The sequence below is a fragment of the Triplophysa rosa genome, linkage group LG24 (assembly GCF_024868665.1).
Source record: "Triplophysa rosa linkage group LG24, Trosa_1v2, whole genome shotgun sequence".
Lineage (NCBI taxonomy): Eukaryota > Metazoa > Chordata > Actinopteri > Cypriniformes > Nemacheilidae > Triplophysa > Triplophysa rosa.
In genome coordinates, this window is record NC_079913.1 from 7,882,908 (window position 1) to 7,905,709 (window position 22,802).

The window sequence follows — 22,802 nt, forward strand, 5'->3', positions numbered from 1 at the left end:
AGATTTATTCAGCTGCGATTGGATTTATTTTTTTGTGGATAGAATGAACGTTTGAGGAAGGACTAAATGCATTTGATGGACCGATAAGAATAAAGTGCAGAATAGAACACATCATTGAAATTATAAGTATACGACTTGATCCAGAAATGTTACACATGTCTAAAGATATGTCAACAACATTTTATTGGCCAAATGATACAACTTGTCACGTTGCAACAAAAGACAAAATTATTACATAACATAAGTCACTTTTAAGTTTTACGTATTTCCCAGCTTTCACATTCTCTCATGGGCAAAACATTTACCACAAGTTCACACTACTATTGATTGACATTTGAATAACACGTTCCTCAAGACCACGTCCACTGAGAGATGTCATCAAATTGAACATGAGCTCTTGCATATATTCCCTTAAAAAGAAACAAATGTACCAAAAGCACATGTCATAACACCAAAACAAAAAAGCAAAATATTAACCAAAGTGATCACAGTGCTGCAGAAACAGACCGCTATATATCGAGCTGACTGGTGTATCATGTGTATCAAAGAAAAAGCAGGCAGCTGGAGGATTAGCATTCACGCTCGCACCCTCAGCTCTACCGCAGTCTCCTGATGCTCACTTCTACAATGTGCGTGTATGTGTCCGTTTCGCTTTTTAATCGCCACGCATCCAAAGTCATGCTCGGCAGTTCGGTCCGTCTCAGGTGAAGAAGGGTGGTGGCACAGCACTCTGCTGGGTGGTGGATTCCTTGACCCATCCCGCCCCCTGACCTCTCCCGTGATCTCTCCCCATTTGGCTTCCTCTCTCACTCTCCACACTCAGGCCTTGATCTCTGGTTGAGGGCAGTATAGGGCTTCAGAGTTCTCTGATGTAAGTTCCTCTGTAAGAGACAGAGGAATTAGTGTATTCTGCAGGATGGTTACAATCACAACATTTACAAGCATTAATTTGGCAGATGCTTTTAATCAAAGTGACAGTGCATATGCACATTAAGCTTATTACTGACCTACAAGGAACTTAAATAGATGAGAAATTTGAATGGTTTTTAGAATACAGATTTTTTTGTTTCGAGTAAAGCAACAGACCTGGCCAACATTGCAGCAACAAGGCCATAATAAATAAACTCACCAGGCAGGACACATTTCCACAAGCCATACGTTTTCCCTACAGCAGTCTGCCACAGACGCAGTGTTCCATCCTCTGATCCACTGGCATAAAGCTCCCCATCAGGGCTAAAACGCACGCAGTGCACAGGCCCAAAGTGTCCCTTATATGACTCTGAATGGGAGACACAAAAGCTTCATTGCTTCACATGATCATAAACTGTATTGGCGCAATTGCATTGAGTGTTTTAGTTCTAGCTTGACAGTCACTCCAATTGTTTTATAACATTTTATTCACTAATTGTTATTGTTATTAATCAAAAACGTTTTGATTTGTACAAAGCTAATATATTCTAACCAATTTCCTCCTTGGTACTGTAATCATATTTATAGAGTTTGAAGTCATCTCCTCCCGCAACAAAGTAGTCTTTCTCGGGATGCAGGGAGGCCGAGTGAATAGAAGCAGGGGCGTCTACAGTCTTTATCAGATCCAAACTGAAGAAAACAGACATTGGATTGGAGCAATTATCATGTCTCAGTACATTTTCAAGAGCATGTTTGTCTTCCAACATAGTTCCCAAGGTTACATGTGCAAGATATGACAGATTAGAGGTTGGTTTTTAAAATACTTTTTAGTTGTCTACCTGTGGGCTTTGTAGAAAGCAATAGTTCTCCCGTAAGTGATGACAAGAATCTCGCCATCAGGAATGTACTCCATGCTGCTAACCGAGGTCTCAAACGACAGTGTCTTCACTGCCTCCGTTGTGTTCTTGTCCCACAGCCTAAACATGAAAGCGCACACAAATACAAACCAATGCAATTTGCTTGTTATGTATGATGCAAAAAGGCGGAGCCACAAAGCTCTCAATAGCTTAACTGATGGTCAAAAAGTGTTCACCAAAAAATTCAAATGGCATTTACCTGATAGTTTTGTCCTCAGCAGCTGAGAGAATCTGTTGGTCATTGTTACACCAAAGAGCTTTCTTTATTGCAGAGGTGTGGCCTGCAATTTCCTGAGGGTCTGAAATACCAAAGTCATTTTTCATATTACCAATTGGGATTTTGATATCTTGATGCGTCAAGGAATTGCACGTCTTCCCCGCATACCTGCTTCGGGTTTGCTGAGGTCAAAGATGCGCAGCATTTTATCATTCCCGCCAGTCAGGAGACATTTACTGTCCTGTAGATTAAACGAATTCTAATGAAGCATACTTCATTTAACAGTGAGGGTTCCAAGGCCTTTCTTTATATGCCATAATAAATTCATGTGACATCATTGTTTTGGACACAAGTTACCTGTGTGAAGTTCACAGATTTCACAATGTGCTTGTGTGCCAGGGTGAGGACCTCATCTCCAGTGACAGCATCCCACACCTTTCTGCCGGAGGAAAAAACTTACATCAAAAGCACAAACTAACAAGAACAAAATAAACTCAAAATCCATTTGCTTTGACTGAACCCAAAATCCACTTTATTAGTCCTTACGCTGTAAAATCTGCTGCAGCTGTAGCTGCTTTTGTAGCTTCATTATTTAAGGTGGCACCCCACACAGCACCCTTGTGACCCAAGAATGTCCCGATCCAGTCCCCTGTGTCCCCCTGGCGCATCATAGGTTTGCCATCTGCATGGGACAACAAAATGTACGCAAACAATAAACAGGTGGATATCAAAAGCTCTGCCTGAAATGTAATAGTCACATATTGGAATCATGATGACAACTAGGCACTTTCATTTATTCCTGGCTTAACAAAATGATATTCCAGTCAATATGGGCATAAACAAAGAGAAATGACATACCTTTACAAGCACTAATAAGGAAATATCCATAAGGGGTTATTCCACTGAACGCCAGATCCACAACAGGTCTGGTGTGACCAGAACAGGTGAGAGGAGTCTGTCTCATAGCCATACTCACTGGAGACCTTCAGAAAAGTACATGTAAAAAAACCCAAGCCATTCACAGTGTCTCCTACTAGTATACACATACACAGACGTAATCATTCATAAAGATCGTAAACACCACGCATTCAGCAGAACAGATGTGCTGGCTAACACCAACTTGGCTAGCCAGGAAATCAATCATTACCTTGCAAAGGCGACACAACAACGACACGCAACAGCGCTTCGTGGTCAAATAAAATGTCGGGTAGGATGGTGGAGCTCAGAGCTACACTCCCAGCTACAGTGCTGTGCCACCAGCTACACAAAGTGCAACTCTCGTGTGTGTGTGAGCTAAACTCAAGCCCTCGCTAACGATGCAGGAACATCATGGAAGGGCTTGCGTGAAGAGCGTGCATCATTTCCGGCCAGCGACGCCGCGGGATTTGCCAGTAACGGGTCACGTGACGCGCTAAAACGTCATTTGGGAACTATTTCAGAGCTCGTTGCCTTAAAAGCTCCGATTTATCTGATACATCGTATTTCTTGCTTAAAGAATATTTTTAAAATATGTATTGTGTCTACCCCAGATGTGTTATCTTTTTGGAGTAGTAGAGTTGATTGTGTTATATGTAATAAGTGTAAATAAACAAAATCTTTAACAAACAAAATATTCAATCTTCAAACAAAATAAAAATGTTTTATAAGATAATTTATAAGAAACAATATCGCTGTTATTTTAAGATGAAAATAAAATGTATCAGTAATATCTTGTTCACTTTGCGACTTGCTATATGATTTGTCCTAGTCTTTTAAATTAGCATAGATTATTTATTCCTTAAACACTTGAAGACATAGTTTTCCGCCAGAAAATTGACATTTATGTCTATGGAATTTATCCATTAAAATAAACTTGTTGTATTTCGTTTGCATGATATTTTTAAAAGATGACGTTAAGCTACACTGTATGTATTTTTGAATACGTTTTTGAGCCATTGCGCGCCCTCTGTAGATGAATTAACCCGTACAGGATCAAATAAGACATGCACTTCTTGTTGAATTGTTCAGTGGTCACGACAGATACACCTGGACAGGATGCGGCTAGATATGTTTTACATACAGTAGGAATATCCTGATGGAAACAGTGTGTCCGAACCTCAATTTGTTAAAATGTTACATAACATTGTGACAAAAGCGTTGACAAACCTACTCATCCCTTCTGATCTCATGATAGTCCCAGTGTCATGGGATATATCTCGGAGAAAGCCCAAGAGAAATTTCTAGAAAGACCGAAAATGCTGGGAAATACATGTGTGTATAAAAACAAAAAGAACAAACCGCATAAAACAAATAAATGGATAAAGTATCATGCATAATATCATTAATAAAACAGTTATATATGTAAACACGTTTTATTATCCATAAATGTATTTTCATTACTCTCCATTGAAGCTGTCACAGACCTTTTCCTCTCTTTAAAAATACTCTGAAAGGGCCATTCTATGTTCTGCAAATGGCTTTTTTTGTGAGCACGGATTTTTATTTTGTGGTTGATGACCTGAAGACAGAAAAGCAAACACGGATTCCTCTTTACCTGAGTATCACCATAGTGACAAAGTAACGCTGAAAGCTCCAAATGCAAAACTACGTGTGAGTCATGAAGTACCAGCATGCACTGCGGTGGTCATTTAACATGCAGGGGTGGGGTTAACTACGACCGCTGAGAAAACCTAATTCAATTCATGGATCTGATTCGTTCGGACTATTTGATTCAATGAACCTGTTCATTGAGCCATCACGCACGTGAAAAACACATTTTGTTAAATATTGTTTCCATTGTATTTTGGATTGAAGTGGTTAGTGAGTGGTATATATGATTGTACAATACACCATTTTCTTTCCAAGCAAACTTCACACAGTCGTGTGATTTACAAAAACTTTCCGAGTCGGCTCAACTGAATCATTCAAAACGAACCGGTTAAAAAAACGATACTTTCGCGAACGTGCGCACAGGAGGCGTAACCGCGCAGAACCTGAGCTCAAATCCGCACCCTGCTTCTCTTCGTCGCATTCATTGAATCTTCCACGCCGTCGCACAGAGCTTGCAAAGTCTTACAACAGTAAAAGCAATACTTTACAGCAATGGCCAATTACATCCACGTTCCCGAAAGCGCGCCGCTTGTTCCCAAATTAGACGTGACTGTGGACGAGCACGATTTCAGAGCCGGAGCGTTGAAATTGATCAAGACGCTCAGACCCCACTGGAAACCTTCGGAGGTCAAAATGAAGGTAATTCTCACTCTTTTACCCGTTGCTTACAATTCGACCGCTCTGAGTTCGTCAAAAGCCGGCATGTGGTGACCGAAGCACGTTAACATGCGTGATAAAATGCAGAATGCAAAGCGGAGTCTTCAAATCCTGAGCTGCGTCACCAGATGGACCCATCTGCACCATGGCGCTCGGCAGAGACACCAGCAGCCAACGCGAGCTGTCAAAGCAATGCTTTTGCAATGTTCTTATTTATGGAAAACGTTCTTCTTTCATTCATGCAACAGGGTGCTTTTTAAAAGCACAATGAAGACGCGTTTACAACTGTAAATGTAAGAAGAAATAGTAAAAGTAACTAAATTTGTAACGGGAAATGGGTGGGCGGAGGATATCTGATGTTAGATATTTTGTAGCTTATACAGTAGGCCTATATGCCACTGTCCACTAGTTTGATGAAATACGTAATTCATCAAACTCATAATGTGTGCGCGTTTTTTAAGACGCTATTTTAAACATGGTTTATGTATGTGTAGTTACGAATTAGTAATTGGTTTAAATGTGATAGTTAATGCGTAATAATATGTGTAATTACGAATTAGTAATTGGTTTAAATGTGATAGTTAATGCGTAATAATATGTGTAATAATGGTTTAACATTTGTGCAATATTTAGTGTGTATATATAAACTTAAATATGTTAAGTTTGTGACCTGGTTTAATTCTTTAGTCTATTCTGTCATAATAACGGCTTATTTTAGAGTACATTGTAGCATATTAAGGAGCCTCATATATATGACTCATTAATACAATTTCTAAAGAACTGTAAAACTTCCACCCCTATGAGGAACTTGTCTAATTCTGTTATGCTTGTTTTGAGAAGGCTTTTAATTAGATCCACAGGTTTTTAGAAAACATGACTCAAACACCTTATTTAGTTTCATTTTTGAATAACAAAACCTGTTTCTCGCTATGAACGTAGCCATAGAAACTGGCACGAAATAAAAAATAGGAAAAAAACTTCAATACATGGACTCTCCTACATTGACACTTATGATTGATGTCCAAACACAGATCAAATGTCAATAAATAGCTTTAAAGTCTTTAAAGCGACACTTTCAGTTTAACTCACGCAGTTATGCAATTGCTGCCATACAACATTCCTTATTTCTAAAATGAGTTTATGTTAATAGTGACATAATTAGTTTTAAAGTGGCATTTCATTCCAGTGGAATATCTGCACTGGTGTTACCGTGACACAACACATACATCATTTATAAACCTGAGAAGGGTGGAATCAAGATCACAGTGGGAGGATACCTTTCACAAACTTATGAAGGCAAAAACACCTTTAGCAGTCCAACAACCGATTTCGCACAACTGTCAGTCCTGACTATTCCAAGAGCAAACAAACATGCAGGCCTTCATATAATTACAACAATTTATGTTAGTCCCTTAACTTGTCTTAGACTTTCTTGGAAGTCTAGTTTGTTGAACTACAAACCATTTCATTCTGGAACCTGCATGTATTGATGGCTTTGACAAGCTTGAATGTTACAATTCAGGTTTCTGTTGCCTTGGGGCTTGCTACTATGGCGATTCGAGTCTTTTCTTTTGCTCTGTGCCTGTGGACAAATCAAGTTTTTCAGGTGATTTATAGTGTCAATTGATTAATGAACGTCCTTCAATGACATATCAGCATGATCATTTCTATACAGACATTTGTGCCGTTATAGGTTATAAGGTGATTTTGCTATAGTAATTTCTATAGTAATCCCAGCATAGGGGATCATAGTGTAGTTATTTTAATACCATCATTTTCATTTATAATAATACAATAAGTAAAGCCAATAAACAAAAAATACATATAAACTCACTTCCCCATGGCAGCAAAAAACCGCATGTAAAAAAAAAGAAAGATGAAAAGTCAGCAATCTGTAACAAAATTCATGTAAACTCAACGCCGCTTAGCCCGAGGTGTGGAAGAGTTATTTCCTTGTATAAATAAAATTGGTAGGGGTGTAACCTGCTTAAATCTGGGAATGAAATAAGATACGCACTGGGATGTTTTCATGAACTTGAAAACAATACGGGGTGCTCAGCACATGCCAGTCCCCACTGATGCTCGCAGAAATCAAATTCCTGACGTCCTCTGTCATTGAATCCCAATGCAGATGGAATGCCAAGCTTCCCAAACACGCTTCATTTACATTAGTTAGACAATGCAAATTTGTTCAGCTCCACCAGACGAAGTATGCTTTTTTTGTTGTCATCAGTTTGAAATCAACTCGTGACACCCGAGTCATACACCTACATTTGTGAACCGACATTAAGGTGCGGTTTAGTGTTTTGTTATGCGACAGCTATCAAACATTCTTGTTGTTAGGGCGTATATTTCGAAATTACAATATGTTTAGAAATATTTGGTGCCTTACAGCCTTTTCGCAAATGACATTTTATTAAATGAAAAAAATATTTGATCTGGATACATTGTTTTTTTTATTACATGGTTATTTTCTTTCTTCCCAAACTTGAATTTCTCAAGTGTGCGGTTTCTGGTCAGCTGACTTAGGAATCAAATAAATCCAAAAGGAACTGATAAAGAGCACGTGATGCTGATGCTAACAAAGGGTTTTCTGATGAATCTCTCAAAAGGTCAACCTCAAACCATCTGCACGAGTCGATATCTCCTATCGCTTCTTTTCTTCCTCTTTTCGCAGTTTTTCACAGACGGCATTACGAACAAGCTGATCGGCTGTTATGTCGGCAGCTCCATGCAGGAAGTGGTCCTGGTACGCGTCTACGGGCATAAGACGGAGCTGTTTGTGGACCGTGAGAACGAGGTCAAGAGCTTCCGTGTTCTTCAGGCGCATCGATGTGCGCCACGCCTCTACTGTACCTTCAACAACGGCCTGTGTTATGAGTTTCTCCAGGGTGTGGCACTGGAACCTGAACATATCCGTAGCCCTGCTTTCTTCAGGTGGGAAAGAGATGCTCGGAGCACTCAAACTATCATTTCATTGCTTTTTTATCGCCGGATTGAGGCCAGAACACTGTTGTCCTTCGTAATACAGCGGTAATTGATTAAGAACAAGTAGGACGGAGATAGAGACCCTGGCGTTGACCTCAAACTAGCCAGACGCTTGTAACTTCAACCTTCACCCTGTAATCCTTTAAGACGAGCAATGACGCACTATGGTCTTGCTCACACGCTGACCCAGGCCTCCTGCCAACACATGTGGGTTCTCAGACAGCTGTGAAAGAACAAGGCTACTGTGTTAGCAGGGCGATAGCAGAAATGCTGGCCGATAAGCTACTTTAAACAGTTTCATTTAAAGGAACAGTATTCAAGGCATCATTTAATCACCCTTATATTGTTTCAAACCTGTATTACGTTTCTGCTTTAGTAAAATGCAAATGTAGTTACAAAAAACGGGGATTGGAGCTTTCAAGTTCTAACAGGACCGCCTTGTTCATTTTCAATGAATTGTTTAATCCAGTTCACAAAAGCGGTCTGAAAGATTTATTTATAAATTAAACCGATCCGATCTAAAATTTGGCCCGTTCCTCACACAAAGCTTGTGTGCTTCATAAAACTTTAAAACATATTGAAAACATCTCTATGGTTCCTTTGCATCCTTTTTGAAGTTAAAAGGCTTAAGTTTTCATTTTTTGTATTTGCATTAGGGCTGTCAAACGATTAATCGCGATTAATCGCATCCAGAATAAAAGTTTGTGTTTACTTAATATGTGTCCGTGTATTGTGCATATTCATTTTGTATTTATAAATACAAAAACATACACATAAATGTATATATATTTAATACAATTTTTGAGATGTATTATTACCAATAACTAAAATTACATATAAACGTTTATTAATTTTTATATTTTTCTTAAATATATGCATGTATGTGTATGTGTGTATAAACACAACGTTAATATGCACAGTACACAGACATGTATTATGTAAACACAAACTTTTATTCTGGATGCGATTAATCGCGATTAATCGTTTGACAGCCCTAATATGCATATATAAATCATCGGGACTAAATTTTCATCTTTGGGTGAACTGTCCCTTTAAGTAGCACACAGCTTCATGATCACCTGAGGATTTATCATACTGCAAATTATAATACATACGTTTTGTTTTGTTAACAGGCACATTGCAAGGCAGATGGCGAAGTACCACGCTATACATGCCCATAACGGTTGGGTGCCCCAATCGGACCTCTGGATAAAGATGAGCAAGTTCTTTTCTCTTGTTCCTTCCCACTTTAATGACCCTGAAAAGGACCAGAGGTGAGGAGAGAACTGTAAACCAACCTTTTTTCCAAATAAGGCGTTTCTTCAGCAAAACAGTACAAGTAGAGAGTTGTACACAGTAACATACCCTTAGGTAAAACAATTTGGCAGAATTAAAGCAATCGCAACACTTTCACATCTCAAAGGTGTTGAACTTTAAAGAGCTCTGATGCATTGCCAAAGAATATATCTTAACTGACAGTTACGTATAGAAGCCTAAAAGATCCTTCTGATGCATGACATTTCTCTACTTGTTTCGACATAAACATGTCCTGTCCTCATCGTGAATTGAAAACCCACCCAATGTTACATGACTCATCTTGTCATGGTTTCTGGTACATGCACAGAGACACGTATATGCACAAGTTCAGGGCAGCACTCGTTTAGCTGTCAATCTACAAACAGGATAAGCAGCAATGTATATGAATGTTGTTTGGTTAATTTTGCAGGTGGGAAATATGCAGGAGGCAAGTAGATTTTTGCATTATCTGAGAACGCCGCGATGTTCCGAGAGGTCTTTAGTACGTTGCTATGCGATGGCCTTACTGGACTAGAAAGCACAACTAATTATTTTGATGAAAAGTGTGATGGTTTGCTTTCTAGCAAGAGCAATTAGAGCTTTCACAACAAGCACCAAATAACACACCCATCCAGTGTTTCTGTGGTTACATTACTATTTATATACTCACAACTATACTTATAATTAATCTTGAATTGTTGCTACTAACTTGAAATCAGTGCCGTTTGGGGGCTAGTTTTGCTTTGTGCATTTACGTTCATAACTTAATGCAATTTACCCAATAATGAAGGCATGTGCGAACACATCATGTAACTTAATATTACACAAAACGCACACATACACAAATATGTGCTCGTTTTGTAAAAGCATGTATGTGTGGGTGGTTGAATAGACATGGAAGGGGCTGGGACTTAAGTTTTCACCAATTTCTCCATTTTTTAAATGAACATTTTTAATCTGAGTTCATGTAAATGGTCATGCACTGTTGTATTTTTTAAGTACAAATGTTTCAAGTAGTTTCTATATAACATTTATCAAACCCTATGAAAAATACTTATATCAGATTTAGTTGAGAAACCTATTTTTTATTAAATGTGTAATCTTTGAAGACCATTGACCTCTAAGATACAGTATGTTAAATAAAAAGCTTTCCTGCAGCTCAGTGGTTATAGCGTGGCGCTAGCAACGCCAAGGTCATGGTTTCGATCCCAGGGATTGCACGTACTCAAATACGAATGTATAGCATGCAATGTAAGTCGCTTTGGATAAAAGCGTCTGCCAAATGCATAAATGTAAATGTTTTTCATCTAATTTAAATAAAAAAATGTGACTTTCTTACTTATTATTTAATAATAAAAACATTTCATTTTTGCATAGGCTATATTACACCATATTCAAAGTTGCATGACAAAATAGAGACGTATTGAGAATGTTCATAAATTCTCATTTTTCATCACAACAGTCCAGATATTGTATATTCGTTTGAATATCTTTCTTAAAATGACCTGTTGGCAGGCTGAACAGCGAGGTCCCCAGCACGACTTTCCTCAGAGAGGAGATGATCTGGCTTCAGAAGAGCCTCTCTAAACTGGGCTCCCCAGTTGTTCTCTGTCACAACGATCTGCTCTGTAAGAACATCATCTGCAACCAACAGGAAGGTGAGTCCTTCAAATCCCACCGGCTTCCTTCAGCCACAGCGTTTGTTTCCCCAACCCCCCTGCCTCAGGTAGGCTTGACTTCAGTGTTTTCACCTAAATTTAGTTTGGATGGCCTTCCCTAAAAGATCTTAAAATGACATTCTCATCCATCAATTTCACTAATGGACCAGGTGAATCCACCGGTTTCCACAAAATGTGTTTTATTTTATTTTTTAAATCAAAAGCAAATGTGTGTTTGTGTTGCTTTGGGGAATGTTGCTGTGATGCTGTTTTCATAATGTAGAGACTGGCGACTGTCCTGCGCTGGCGGAGGCGACAGGCTCTGGGGAATGAATGCGAGTGTGACTTGGAAGATAGTGAGCAGTGAGAAAATGGCCGCAGTAGTCACAGGAAAACGTACTTCCTGTCTCTCGCCTTTTTTTTAGAGACAGACGCATTTAAACTGTTAATTATAATCACATGCTTGTTACTGCCCTAAAGGTACCTGTTGCCCTTAAAACTGTTCTTGAACCTGTAAATAATTCACAATAACAGACGTTCAGTCATGGAAATCCGGATCAGGGACAGGGTTTGGAGGCAGCTACGACCTTGGGCACGTGTTTGTATTTGAACTTCACAAACCATAACTTTCAGAGAGGAAGGAGGCTACATTTGTAGAGAAAAATGGCAAGCCACTTCCTCTTTTCAGCTTTTGAAAAACAGACTGCGAAAGTTTTCACAGTTAAGTGCCAAAGGGTGTTTTTAATTATCTCTGCCCCCTTCATAAAGTGCTACAGTGAACGTACAAAGACTGTTTCGTAATAGCTTTCCGAGACTGTACTTGTTTTTGTTTTTCTTTCTATTCGTTGTCACTCAGGGAGTCAAATAAGTTTGAGTCCCACAGGCTCGACCTGCACAGGAAGCCACCATGGCATTTACATAGAGGCTGTAACTTGTGGCCTCATTGGCTGGCTAATCGACCAATGGGGATGCTGTGTGGCGGGGGTGTGCGTTTATGAGATGAGCCGTGTTTGTTCTTAAAGGGGAGGTGCCCATTGGCCTCTCTGCAGTGAAGCTGTGTGTGTTCTGTGACAGATGTGAGTTTGCCAAATCTCTTCATCTGCTGCACAGGGCTATAGCCACTGACTGGAGATGTTCAGTGTGTCCCGCTAGGATGCCACCGGGTCTGGTAACAACCTCACGTGTCTCTTTCTGTAGACCAACACTTCTGTCCAATGTCAATCAAACTTTCCCTACACACCGTAAGCTTTAGAGCAATTGGAATGCAAGGCACAGTAATAATAGCACACAAATGGAAAAAAAAAGCAGGCCGTGATTTTGTTTTAAAGGGGTCATGTCATGAGGAAATAAAAAATGTTATTTGAGGAGCTTGATGTACTATGAACACACAAATTATTTGTAGTACACATTTTTAGCAATAGAAATACAGTAAAAGGAAATAAATGTTTGGCCCAAAAATGTATTATATGTATTATTTATTTGCGTTTACGGTTACATTACGCATCTGGCAGACGCTTTTTTCCAAAGCGACTACTGCGCTGCAAATCCAATGCTTTACCATTTGAGCTACAGCACTGCTACAGGACCTTAGAGGTAAAACGAAATTATGACATGACCCCTTTAAAAATACATTAAAAGGACATTGCATTACACATTTAGATTGCATCAGAGGAGTAAGGCTTTGAATTCTGAAGTCAGCACTGTACAACATCACAACCACTGTCCAACAAATACGTCATTGCTTGCTAGACAGACTCTACGTGCCTCTAGATGGCATCGTTGCCCATTTTCTCTTCTTTACCTCTTGTCTTTTCCAACCCTGTGGCCTACGATCGTCCGATTCGTCTTTGCACTACAAGTCGTACGCTTGACTCCAATGTGAATACTTCTTCTATTTTTACCACTTTCTTTGTGTTTTCTCCTGTAGATAACCAAGCTGTTTGTGTATGATTCTTTCTTTCATCAGACAAACAAGATATTTCCAAGAAAACGTGTAAAACTTGCAATGACAACTCGCGCCCACATATTTTGTAATGAAGTAAGAAATTGCGTTTGTGTGCCGTTTTTGTGCCCCGATGGAATTGCGAAAACAGGTCATATTTTTAGACAGGTCTCCCACTCTCTCGATCCGTCATGGGTTAGCCTTGAACGTGAATCCTTGGTTGAGCCAATGTTTTTTGAGCAAAGATTTGATAACGCCACAGTGCTTAAGCTTTCAAGGAAAAAAACGCACACGTCTGAATTGTAGTTAACCCTGCACACTAAGAAAGAATAAGAGAAATAAAAAAAACCACACACTTTAAACTAACCAAAATGGAACTACAGATGTTAGTGCAAGTTTTTCACTTTTCCTTTCAGCACGCACTTATAAATATAACATGCTGTTTATCTTGCATGCTGTGAGCGCATGGAATCTGTTTATTTCTGTCATTTGTGTATTCTTTCGTGTCTTATAACCAGAATGCAAATCCTTACTCCTTTACACAGATGTCATTTGATCAGTCATTTAAATTGCAGCTAAACCCCATGTAGTGTTGGTTTGCTAATACAGGCATAGAATGTTACAGTAAAAAAGAAAAAGGGTTTAGAGGACAGTGCCCGTGCGCTTTTATCAACTAATTCTCCTTTGTTTGCCCTCCCGCAGGAAATGTCAAATTCATTGACTACGAATACGCTGGTTACAATTACCAAGCCTTTGACATTGGGAAACACTTCAATGAATTTGCAGGTAATGGAATATGACCAGCCATTATTAGATGAAGCAAACACACGGAGTTGAGAAACCCGTTTTACAACATGGTCTGTGACTGTAAGTGATTGTGTACGGTTTTTGGGCGTGATTCACAGGTCTGAATGAGGTGGACTACAGCCTGTATCCTGGTCGAGAACTCCAGCTGCAGTGGCTTAGGGCCTATCTGGAGGCATACAAAGAATACAAATCATTGGGCACAGATGTGTCCGATACTGAAGTTGAGGTGCTCTATGTGCAAGTCAACCGATTCGCATTGGTGAGTAGAAACTGTGACGCGTTTTGGTGCTTTGGGGCTGCATATACCATGCAGCATATACAGATACGTCTCAGGAACATGAAAAAAAAACGCTTAAAGGAAAAGTTCATTTCAAAATCCAAATTGTGTTATTTTTTACTCACCCACATGATGTCGACATGTTTTAAGACCTCCCGGCGTCTTCGGAGCACAAATAAAGATAGTTTAGATGACGTCCGAGAGATTTCCAGGCCTCCACATAGACGTCATGGTTATAGTTGATGTCAAGGTCCAGAAAAGTACTAAAGACATCGTTAAATTGGTCCATCCGCTCATAGTGGCTCAATTTAATTTTTTGGAAACAACGAAAATACGTTATGTGCGAAAAACAAAACAAAATAACGACTTGAGATGAACTTTTCCTTTAATATGGCCTTAAAAGTAAGACCACAGTGTTAATCATAATAAACAAATGTAGGTGCCTTTAGTTTGCATTCTTTTTTCCTAAGCGTCTTTTCATGCATAGACTAAGAGGACTGATAGTGTTTACAAAGGACAGTCTGAGTTGGCTGTGAGATCCTGTCTGTTTGGGATCATTTGACTCTTTTTTTTCGGTGCAGTTCTCTAATGATTGAGCCTTTATTATTGACCAGGAAACCTGTGATCTGCACTCACATGATGGAAAGACTGATTTAGTCTGATCACAGGGGCTTTAATGTGATACATTTTATTAGCTTTTACCTTACTGTCAGTGATCCAAAATCAACACAAACAACTTGCATGCAGCAATTTTTCCCCTTTTTAATGGGTCCACTAAAGGAAACAGTGTTTTCTTAGAAGGCATAGGTTAAATGTTTCTAAGCAACATTGACGTACAATCTGTTGTGTTAACTTTAGTGTCTGGGTGAAAACTGAAGAGTCACGGAGTAAAAATGTTGATTTTATTTCCGTAAAATAGAATTCATATTTATTTTGTTTCATGATAAAATAAGAAAACACAAACATTCATAAATACACATAAAATAACACAAAAAGATGCTTACTTTATGGACTTGTGTTCTTGTTCTATTCAGGCATCTCATTTCTTCTGGGGACTGTGGGCTTTAATCCAAGCGCAATACTCAACCATCGACTTTGACTTCCTGGGGTGAGATTTGACTCTTCGACATTACTTTTCAACACAGTGACATTTAAAACACAGCAAACCCACACTTCACGTCACATTTGTTTTTGCAGATACGCAATCCTTCGTTTCAGCCAGTACTTCAAGATGAAGCCAGAAGTCACATCACTGCACCTTCCAGAATAATCTAAATGCGGCTCGCGTTACCCTCTAGCGAAGAGCTCCCCCTGGTGGACACAAGTACTAACTGGAAGACTCTTCAAGTTTTTGTAGACTGAAAACTGCACGCACTTGTCTGAATACTTTTAGATAAGCCCCTGAACTCATCTCTGAACTCAACACCTCATCAAGTCGGTTAAGTGTGGTAGAAAACCAAGAACCTAAGCCCTCTCCGCATCTATCTGCTGGTTGAGAGAGGGTCATCCCGTGCCCTAGTTGTAACGCACTTTCAGTCGAGTAATATTGCCAATATTGCGAACCAGCAAACGGTTGACATTTGCTACTACGCACAATATCCTTGGCTCACTTTGGAACCATAAAATAGCCATGTATGTGAAAAGCCCTGGAGAATTTAAAGTAACCCCCGATATTGTTTCCCGTGAACCTCCGACAACAAAAACGTCTTTTAGACAATAAGGTCCTCTGGGGTCATTTCAGCAACCCACTAAAGGTAATTCCTTCTTGTTTACACAACTTTTAAGGGGAGAAGTCCGAGTACTGTATAGCAAAGGTGGGTTTACTATACGGCTAGGTCGCTGATGCCGTGCGGTCATCTGAACGCCAAGCTTCAGGCCGGTCTGTTTCTACGAGGGTCCTTTTGGTGAGATGTGGAATACAGGGACCAATAGTAGCTTTGTCTCTGTTTCTGAATGAAGATTTTCCCCTCATCCCGTCACTGTGAATTTATAGTTTCTTATCAGTTTCCTCAGCGTGGTGCTTGGAGAAAGTAGTTGATGAAAGTTCTGATGGCCACACCAAAGTGCTGATATTTCTGGCTTGTACATGTTGCACAGTGTATTTTTCAACATAGTAAAAAGTAGCACGGTGATATTTACTGTTTAAAACAAGGTTTTTATACTTATTTAAATGAAGCGATAGTGAGCTGCGAGTGTGTTTTTATCGGATGTATTCCGGAAAGGCCTTAATGACTGTATCGGCTGCTAGACGCACTTAGCTATCGCTTTTACTCGACTTGCGCCACAACAGCATAGCTAAGCCTTCTTTGCACAAACTTGAGAACAAAATCAGTCCTCGCTTGTATTTCAGATCGGCCTCTTCAAATTAGTACTAGTAGCAGATAAATGACGTAAGCTGTAAGCTTTATTTAACACTTTATTTTCCCCGTTATGCATATTATGAGTCGCTGTACTAAAACACTTCATTCATTCTGCAGTGATTACATGTAGCTCATTAATATCGATAATCAGTACTTATTTAAAATCATTTAAAGGTGTTTTCTATGGCAAACCTCAGCTCTGAGATTTAAGCGTTACCTTCGCGCCGCCTGGCTGGCCTCATTTACCTCATTTTCCAGTGTCACTTTTCCTACACGCAACCACGTACAATACTGTAAATATTAGAAACTGTGAAATTCTGGTGTTTTATTGTATTTTGAAGTATGCTTCTTTTTCTATGCCAGTTCTTTTGTAACTGTCAGTCTAACACCTCGATTACGTTTTTGAACTGTCTTGGACCACACCAAATGCTACATTTTTATTTCACTTTTACTTTCGATAATATACATGCAATATTCCCAGAAAACAATTTGCGTATCACGTTTTGCAGTTAGCTGTTATTGAGATAACAGATGTCTTTGCGCTCTATACAACAGAAAGTGACGGGTAGTTCCAAACTTTCAGCCAATCAAGTGCTTCGGGTGCACATTTGAGTTAACTTTGTACAGAACTGCCTCATGCAAGCGTCTTCTGGCAGTTTGAGTATAGGTGTTTATGCACAGCTGTAAACAAACTGTAAAAGAAAGAAACTTTGCTTAAACTATGTCCATTGTGAATAACTAAACTGAGATTATCCTTTTTCTAAACTGTTAAATAGATTAAATCTGGGGATGAAATCCTGAAGTGTTGCATCCTAGATTCTGTATCAAATTATTTGAATAGAAATAAAATTATACATATTTTGCCTGTATTTCCTGCCTAGTGTTGTAGTGTATATAATATTTTACATCATTTTTAAACAGTACGCACACAAGGAGCTCCTAATATGATTAAACTGTGAGGTTACACAGAGAAACCCGTTCTGTTGTGTTTGTTTGTTTTGCACCACACCAATGTCTATTTTAATGGCAAATTGAGTTTTGAATAATGGATTGTGCCAACACTTTGTTCAAACAATTGGGTAACAGCGGGGATGAACAAAATCATGCCTGTATTTTACGCTACAAAGTCTTTGAGAAAGAAATAATTATAACAGCGCTCGGTTCATGTTGTAATTGAATTAGTTTCAGTCCCTGCAGCAGCTTCTACTGAGAGCTCCACATTAATTACCAAATTCAATATCTGATATTCACGCCTCAACTTATTTCCATTTTACAAAGGTCAAATTACAAACACTTGTCTGAAGTGAATTACAAGTGCGTGTAATAAACAAAACATGCCAAGTGGTACAATTTGACTCCTACATTTGCCTAATTTACATACAATAATAACACAGTAGGATGTGTATGCATTTACTACAAATAATACGATAAACCTAAAAAAGTGTTTCCTACACAAACAGGCCTACATTCTGCAATACAGCATACGATGCATCTTAACAAAAAGCCCATTTGCTTTTTTCACAACAGGTGGTAGACATGGAACAAATGACTGCAAAAGCTTAAAAGCATCTACTCTACGAGACAAAGCTCTTATTCTTAGCGTTTCTTTTAACGCGCCGCGGAAGGGTGTAATAAAGCCATACAGTTATGGCAACGTGTCCCATAGAGACAAGGTCACGATAATACGTTTTGAGGAATAAAGATGTAAAAGGCACAAACAATGTGCGGCGGGTCAGGCGTTCATTCATCTTGATTAGATGTGCCAACCTAATTACAAGCGGATGAAACAGTAATTAGCACAAGTCTCACCTCATTAATCACGTAAGACTTCTTCAGTCTATTTTTATCTGATGAATGGCTCTTTAAACATGGGGGGGGGTATTTATATTTGGGGTAGTTGTACGCAGCTTGCTCGATCTAGTTTTACTTCACAGTAACCTCATTAGTTTATCATTGTTTAATGGACGCTCTTGTCAGCGCCAATGTTTCTACACAATGAGATGATATCAAGAGGCTTCAGTGCTGATTCAATATCTTTGTGGGTATAAATAAGATGTTTTAGGGGCTGGACATCTGCATCAGCAAATATAAAACACATTATAAATAGAAACCATATATATATATATATATAAACAATACAAATATTTATAGTTTTCTCTACAAGTATGAACCATTAGGTGTTTAGCATGGAAACCATTACAAAATACTGTGTGGAGTCACTTCCCTGCTGAAAAAAACAATAGAACCCCAACAGAAACCATTACAGAAATTCTAATGGTTTACAATAAAACACCATTATGAACCATTAGCTTTTTCCATTAAAACCATTACAAAATGCCTTTTTGTAGTGTGTTTTGTAGGATTTAACATCCCACCAATAGAATCCATCACATACCAGTAGAACCATTACAGTTTCCATTTAAACCAATACAAATCCCTTTAAAACCAATAAAACCATTATAACTTCTTTAATGGTTTCTATTGATTTTTTCAGCAGGGTTATTCCCCTGCTGAAAAAAAACCAATAGAAACCCAAAAGAAACCATCACAGAGATTCTAATGGTTTCCATTTAAATATTATTATGAACCATTAGCTTTTTTCATTAAAACTATCACAAAATTCCTTTTTGTAGTGTTTTGGGCATATTCCAGTAGGATTTAACACCCCACCAACAGAATCCATCACACACCAGTAGACACCATTACGGTTTCCATTAAAACCGATACAAATCCCTTTAAAACCATTACAACATCTTTAATGGTTTCAGCAGGGTCTAGTAGGATTTAAATGGTTTTGTAGTGGTTCCCATCCACCAGATAACATTCCACCAACAGAACCACATTACCAGTAGAGACCATTAGTTTTCATTAAAACCAGTATGATTTTTATTATAACCCTTTAATCCATTAGATTTCTGTGATGGTTTCTAATGTTTTACTCAGCAGGACAATGAAAGAAAATTCACATTTTATTATTTTTAGCCCATATGTGTTAGCTTTGAGGCAATTTATATTTGATCAACTACCTCGTATACAAAGCTTGCTTGCGGTAGATACATACATTAAGAAATAACTCAATATAACTTGCAAATTATATGAGCAGTTTAAAATGATCTTTAATTCAATATATTGTGTTAAATGCAATCCTACACTTGGTTGTGTTACAGGTGTTACAATGATATCTACATCCAGGTGCATTATATTATTCTGACATGTAATTTAAATCAAACTGCTTCTAGTTAACCATGTCCGCCGCGCAGGGGAGTAATTGTTGAAACAAATAAAAAGCTATTGTGCAGTCAAAGATTGCCATCAAGAAACATCTGGCAACAGCAGGCCGGTGGAGTGTTTGTCTCTACAGATGTGGAACACTTCCAGCTCAGATGTACTACAAAGCGTACATGCAGTAGGCACTGTAATGGCCCGGATAAAAGCCTCAAATTGAGGAGCTAAAGATGAAGAATCAGATTAACTTCTCTCACACAATACCAACAGCTGTTCATAACGCTCTGAGCTCAAGATATCTTCTCAGATTAACAGCGATGACAATACCAGCAGCTGCTGTTGGAGCGGATCATAACAATAGAACGATGGAGAGAAAAAAACAAAGTGACAAAGGGGTTGACAGCCTCAAACGCTTTACATCACACAATCCCTGAGGATCAAACCAGCTTTGTATCAGAGCGCCGCTCGACACTTTTGAGCGGCCTTCAAAACTAATCTCGGCGCTGCAGCTTTTCAGCGGGCAAATCCCGACTATGATAGCATTCTTACAGTCCCGCTGTCTGTGATAAATTACTGTGTGAACGCCATTAACACCCTGATTTAGTCTGCTAACCATATTGAAGCACCGTCGACAATGGGATTGTGCTTGTGTGGTCCACACAAAATGACTGTGTGGGTCTTTGTTGATAGAATTACTGTCTTGATTAATAGTTTAGTCAATAAGTAATCCTTTTTCTCTCTGTATTTCTGAAGCCAGTTAAATGGCAATATGTAGGTCAATGGACTTGGCTTAGTTTTCCAATTTCAGTGACTAAGACATTATCAGATAGACTTAGCTGTTAGCTATGTACATACACACTATATATTGGTTTTCTTCTCATAGACTTCCATTGTTTTTATACCAAATGTATATTTTCTGTCCTACCACTAAAGTCTTACCACCAAAGGGCCGAACGCTTTATGCATTTGGCAGACACTTTTATCCAAAGCAACTTTCAGCGCATTTAAGATATACATTTTTCATCTGTGTGCATGTTCCCTGGCAATCAAACCTATAATGTTTGCTCAGATAACGTAATGTTGCGCAGAAGGTCATTGATTATGATCTGGCATGCTCTTCTCATCAGCATATTACACAAGACTGAATCACAAACCTTTGTGTCTTTCCATGTGTACTTGTATTTTAAATAGGAACCAAAGCCATACATATTGATGTGTGTATCAGTTTTGAATAGATCGTTTCTTTCTGTATAAATAAACAAGAACTGGGTGTGACAAAATTGGTCATTAAACGTGATATAAAAGCATTATTTGTCTATTAATATAACGGATGTTTAAGAAGCCACATGTTTATCTTGGTGACAAAATGTGTCTGCACCACAAACAACGGCCAATAGATGACAGCATCGTGCTGTCCATTGCTTCTAGTTATGCACGTTACACGTACTGTTGAAGATGCTCATCGTCTTTGGTTTATAGCTTACAGCTTCAGTAAGAACCAAAACATTTCCTTATACGTTATGGTAAACATGTGGATGGCAGTGAGTTTTCTCTTAAATGACCATCAGAGCTAAATAAATGTATTTTAAAGTAAAAACGTATGGGACATGACCCGTCAATCAGAGACAGCAGGGTCCTTCATTTAACATGCTACTAAATCTAAAACAATTTTTAAAGCATTTCCATTTTTTATTAATATGCATGCAGTTCTTATGACCTCATATTTAATGGAGATATTACTTAAATATTGTCACCCCACAGGACCATTTAAGCAAAGTAAAACATCTAAAAAGGTATCTTACAGAAATTTGATTAGATAGCTTTAATATAAAAACAAATTAAGGCATCCAAATGCATTCAGATTCTAATCTCAATCAAATCTCAGGTTTTGATCTAAATTGTGGAGAGCAAATGTGACATACTATATTTACATAAACTACAGTATGTTTACATTACATTTTTGTAAAGTTACAGAGGAAGATAATATTGAGTACTTTTCTTGTTTATATTTATGTTTTTTAATTCATACAACATATAACATTTATTTGATTTAAGTCAAAATGTTTTAACATTCTTATGGTAAATATAGGTTATGCAATATATCAATTATATGAGAAATATAATATAAAATAAAATATTATTTTGATTAGAAAAATGCCACATGACATATTTGCCTTTTCCCTCATTCTGTGTAATGCAAAATATGAAATGTAGAATCCAGTAAATTTATGTGTAAAAACAGTGTGTTTAGTGTCTGTAGGTGAAACCGGCTGAGGTTTTCTAAGGTGTGACAGTACCACTTGTGTGCTTTGCGAGTCGGTGGGACAATAGTTCATCTGTGCCCCACACAAGAGGGCGGAGCCGCTATCGCCAGGGAGACCAAACCTCCTCAACTGATTGGCTAAATTGGGATTTTGAATAGTTTACTTTGGACCAACTCTGTTTGTAGGATTTTGTTCTCAATTAAACGTGGAATGCAGGTTTTTTTTGCAGGGCCTGTCTGTATATGTGCCCTTTCTTTGTATTCATAGGCAAATATAAAGGTCTCCTTAGAGAGGTTTATGGAGAGAATTATATCACCTACTCCAGAGTTAGCTTTTCTAAAACCGCCTTTTTGGAGCTCTAATTTAAATCTATGGATGTCAGTGTACCTACGGGTCACAACGGCTGTTTTACTGTGTAAACAGATCACTATCAGCGCCACATGATTACATTTTAAATGTAAAACACCATTAGTCTTTTTGTCTCTGACAGAAGGAATCATTCATATCTAGATGTATTTAAGTCAAGTTTGAGCAGTTGAACAAAGTAAAAAGTGCAGTAACAGTAGGAGATGTGACAGGCTTAATGAATCTACATCAGAACAAACATTTTTCAAGAACTTTAAAATGCGTCTCTATAGCCTTTAGATGCAGGAATAACATAAAAGAGATGACCAATCCAAAGCAACACAAAGACAG

General features: G+C 38.4%; 2 protein-coding genes across 3 annotated transcripts; one reads left to right on the plus strand and one right to left on the minus strand.

Moving 5' to 3' along the window:
* Positions 1 to 160: 160 nt before the first annotated feature.
* Positions 161 to 3,412, minus strand: strap (serine/threonine kinase receptor associated protein). Its single transcript, XM_057324319.1, has 10 exons — positions 3,191 to 3,412; positions 2,902 to 3,026; positions 2,590 to 2,725; positions 2,401 to 2,482; positions 2,212 to 2,284; positions 2,026 to 2,125; positions 1,749 to 1,886; positions 1,463 to 1,599; positions 1,130 to 1,279; positions 161 to 881 (listed from the first exon to the last, which is right to left on the minus strand). The coding sequence occupies exons 2-10, from the start codon at positions 3,011 to 3,013 to the stop codon at positions 820 to 822; spliced, it is 990 nt and encodes a 329-aa protein (XP_057180302.1). The 5' UTR covers positions 3,014 to 3,026; positions 3,191 to 3,412; the 3' UTR covers positions 161 to 819.
* A 1,591-nt stretch (positions 3,413 to 5,003) lies between these two features.
* On the plus strand, positions 5,004 to 17,486 carry etnk1 (ethanolamine kinase 1). Of its 2 annotated transcripts, XM_057323913.1 has the most exons (9): positions 5,004 to 5,271; positions 7,967 to 8,226; positions 9,411 to 9,551; positions 10,004 to 10,021; positions 11,089 to 11,231; positions 13,876 to 13,959; positions 14,079 to 14,239; positions 15,292 to 15,365; positions 15,455 to 17,486. In XM_057323913.1, the coding sequence occupies exons 1-9, from the start codon at positions 5,125 to 5,127 to the stop codon at positions 15,525 to 15,527; spliced, it is 1,101 nt and encodes a 366-aa protein (XP_057179896.1). In that variant the 5' UTR covers positions 5,004 to 5,124; the 3' UTR covers positions 15,528 to 17,486. The 2 variants fall into 2 exon arrangements, with proteins under 2 accessions (XP_057179896.1, XP_057179897.1); XM_057323914.1 differs by lacking the exon at positions 10,004 to 10,021 and having other exon boundaries at positions 5,005 to 5,271.
* The last annotated feature ends 5,316 nt before the right edge of the window (positions 17,487 to 22,802 follow it).

Bases quoted from the DNA above. Each gene is read 5' to 3' on its own strand.
- strap (XM_057324319.1), bottom strand. From the start codon at position 3,013: ATGGCTATGAGACAGACTCCTCTCACCTGTTCTGGTCACACCAGACCT. The intron at 1,887-2,025 runs GTAAATGCCATT...TTTCATGTTTAG, and splicing joins GCTGAGGACAAAACTATCAG to GCTGTGGGACAAGAACACAA. The intron at 882-1,129 runs GTGAGTTTATTT...TGTCTCTTACAG, and splicing joins GTGGAAATGTGTCCTGCCTG to AGGAACTTACATCAGAGAAC.
- etnk1 (XM_057323913.1), top strand. From the start codon at position 5,125: ATGGCCAATTACATCCACGTTCCCGAAAGCGCGCCGCTTGTTCCCAAA. The intron at 11,232-13,875 runs GTGAGTCCTTCA...GCCCTCCCGCAG, and splicing joins CATCTGCAACCAACAGGAAG to GAAATGTCAAATTCATTGAC. The intron at 13,960-14,078 runs GTAATGGAATAT...CGTGATTCACAG, and splicing joins ACACTTCAATGAATTTGCAG to GTCTGAATGAGGTGGACTAC.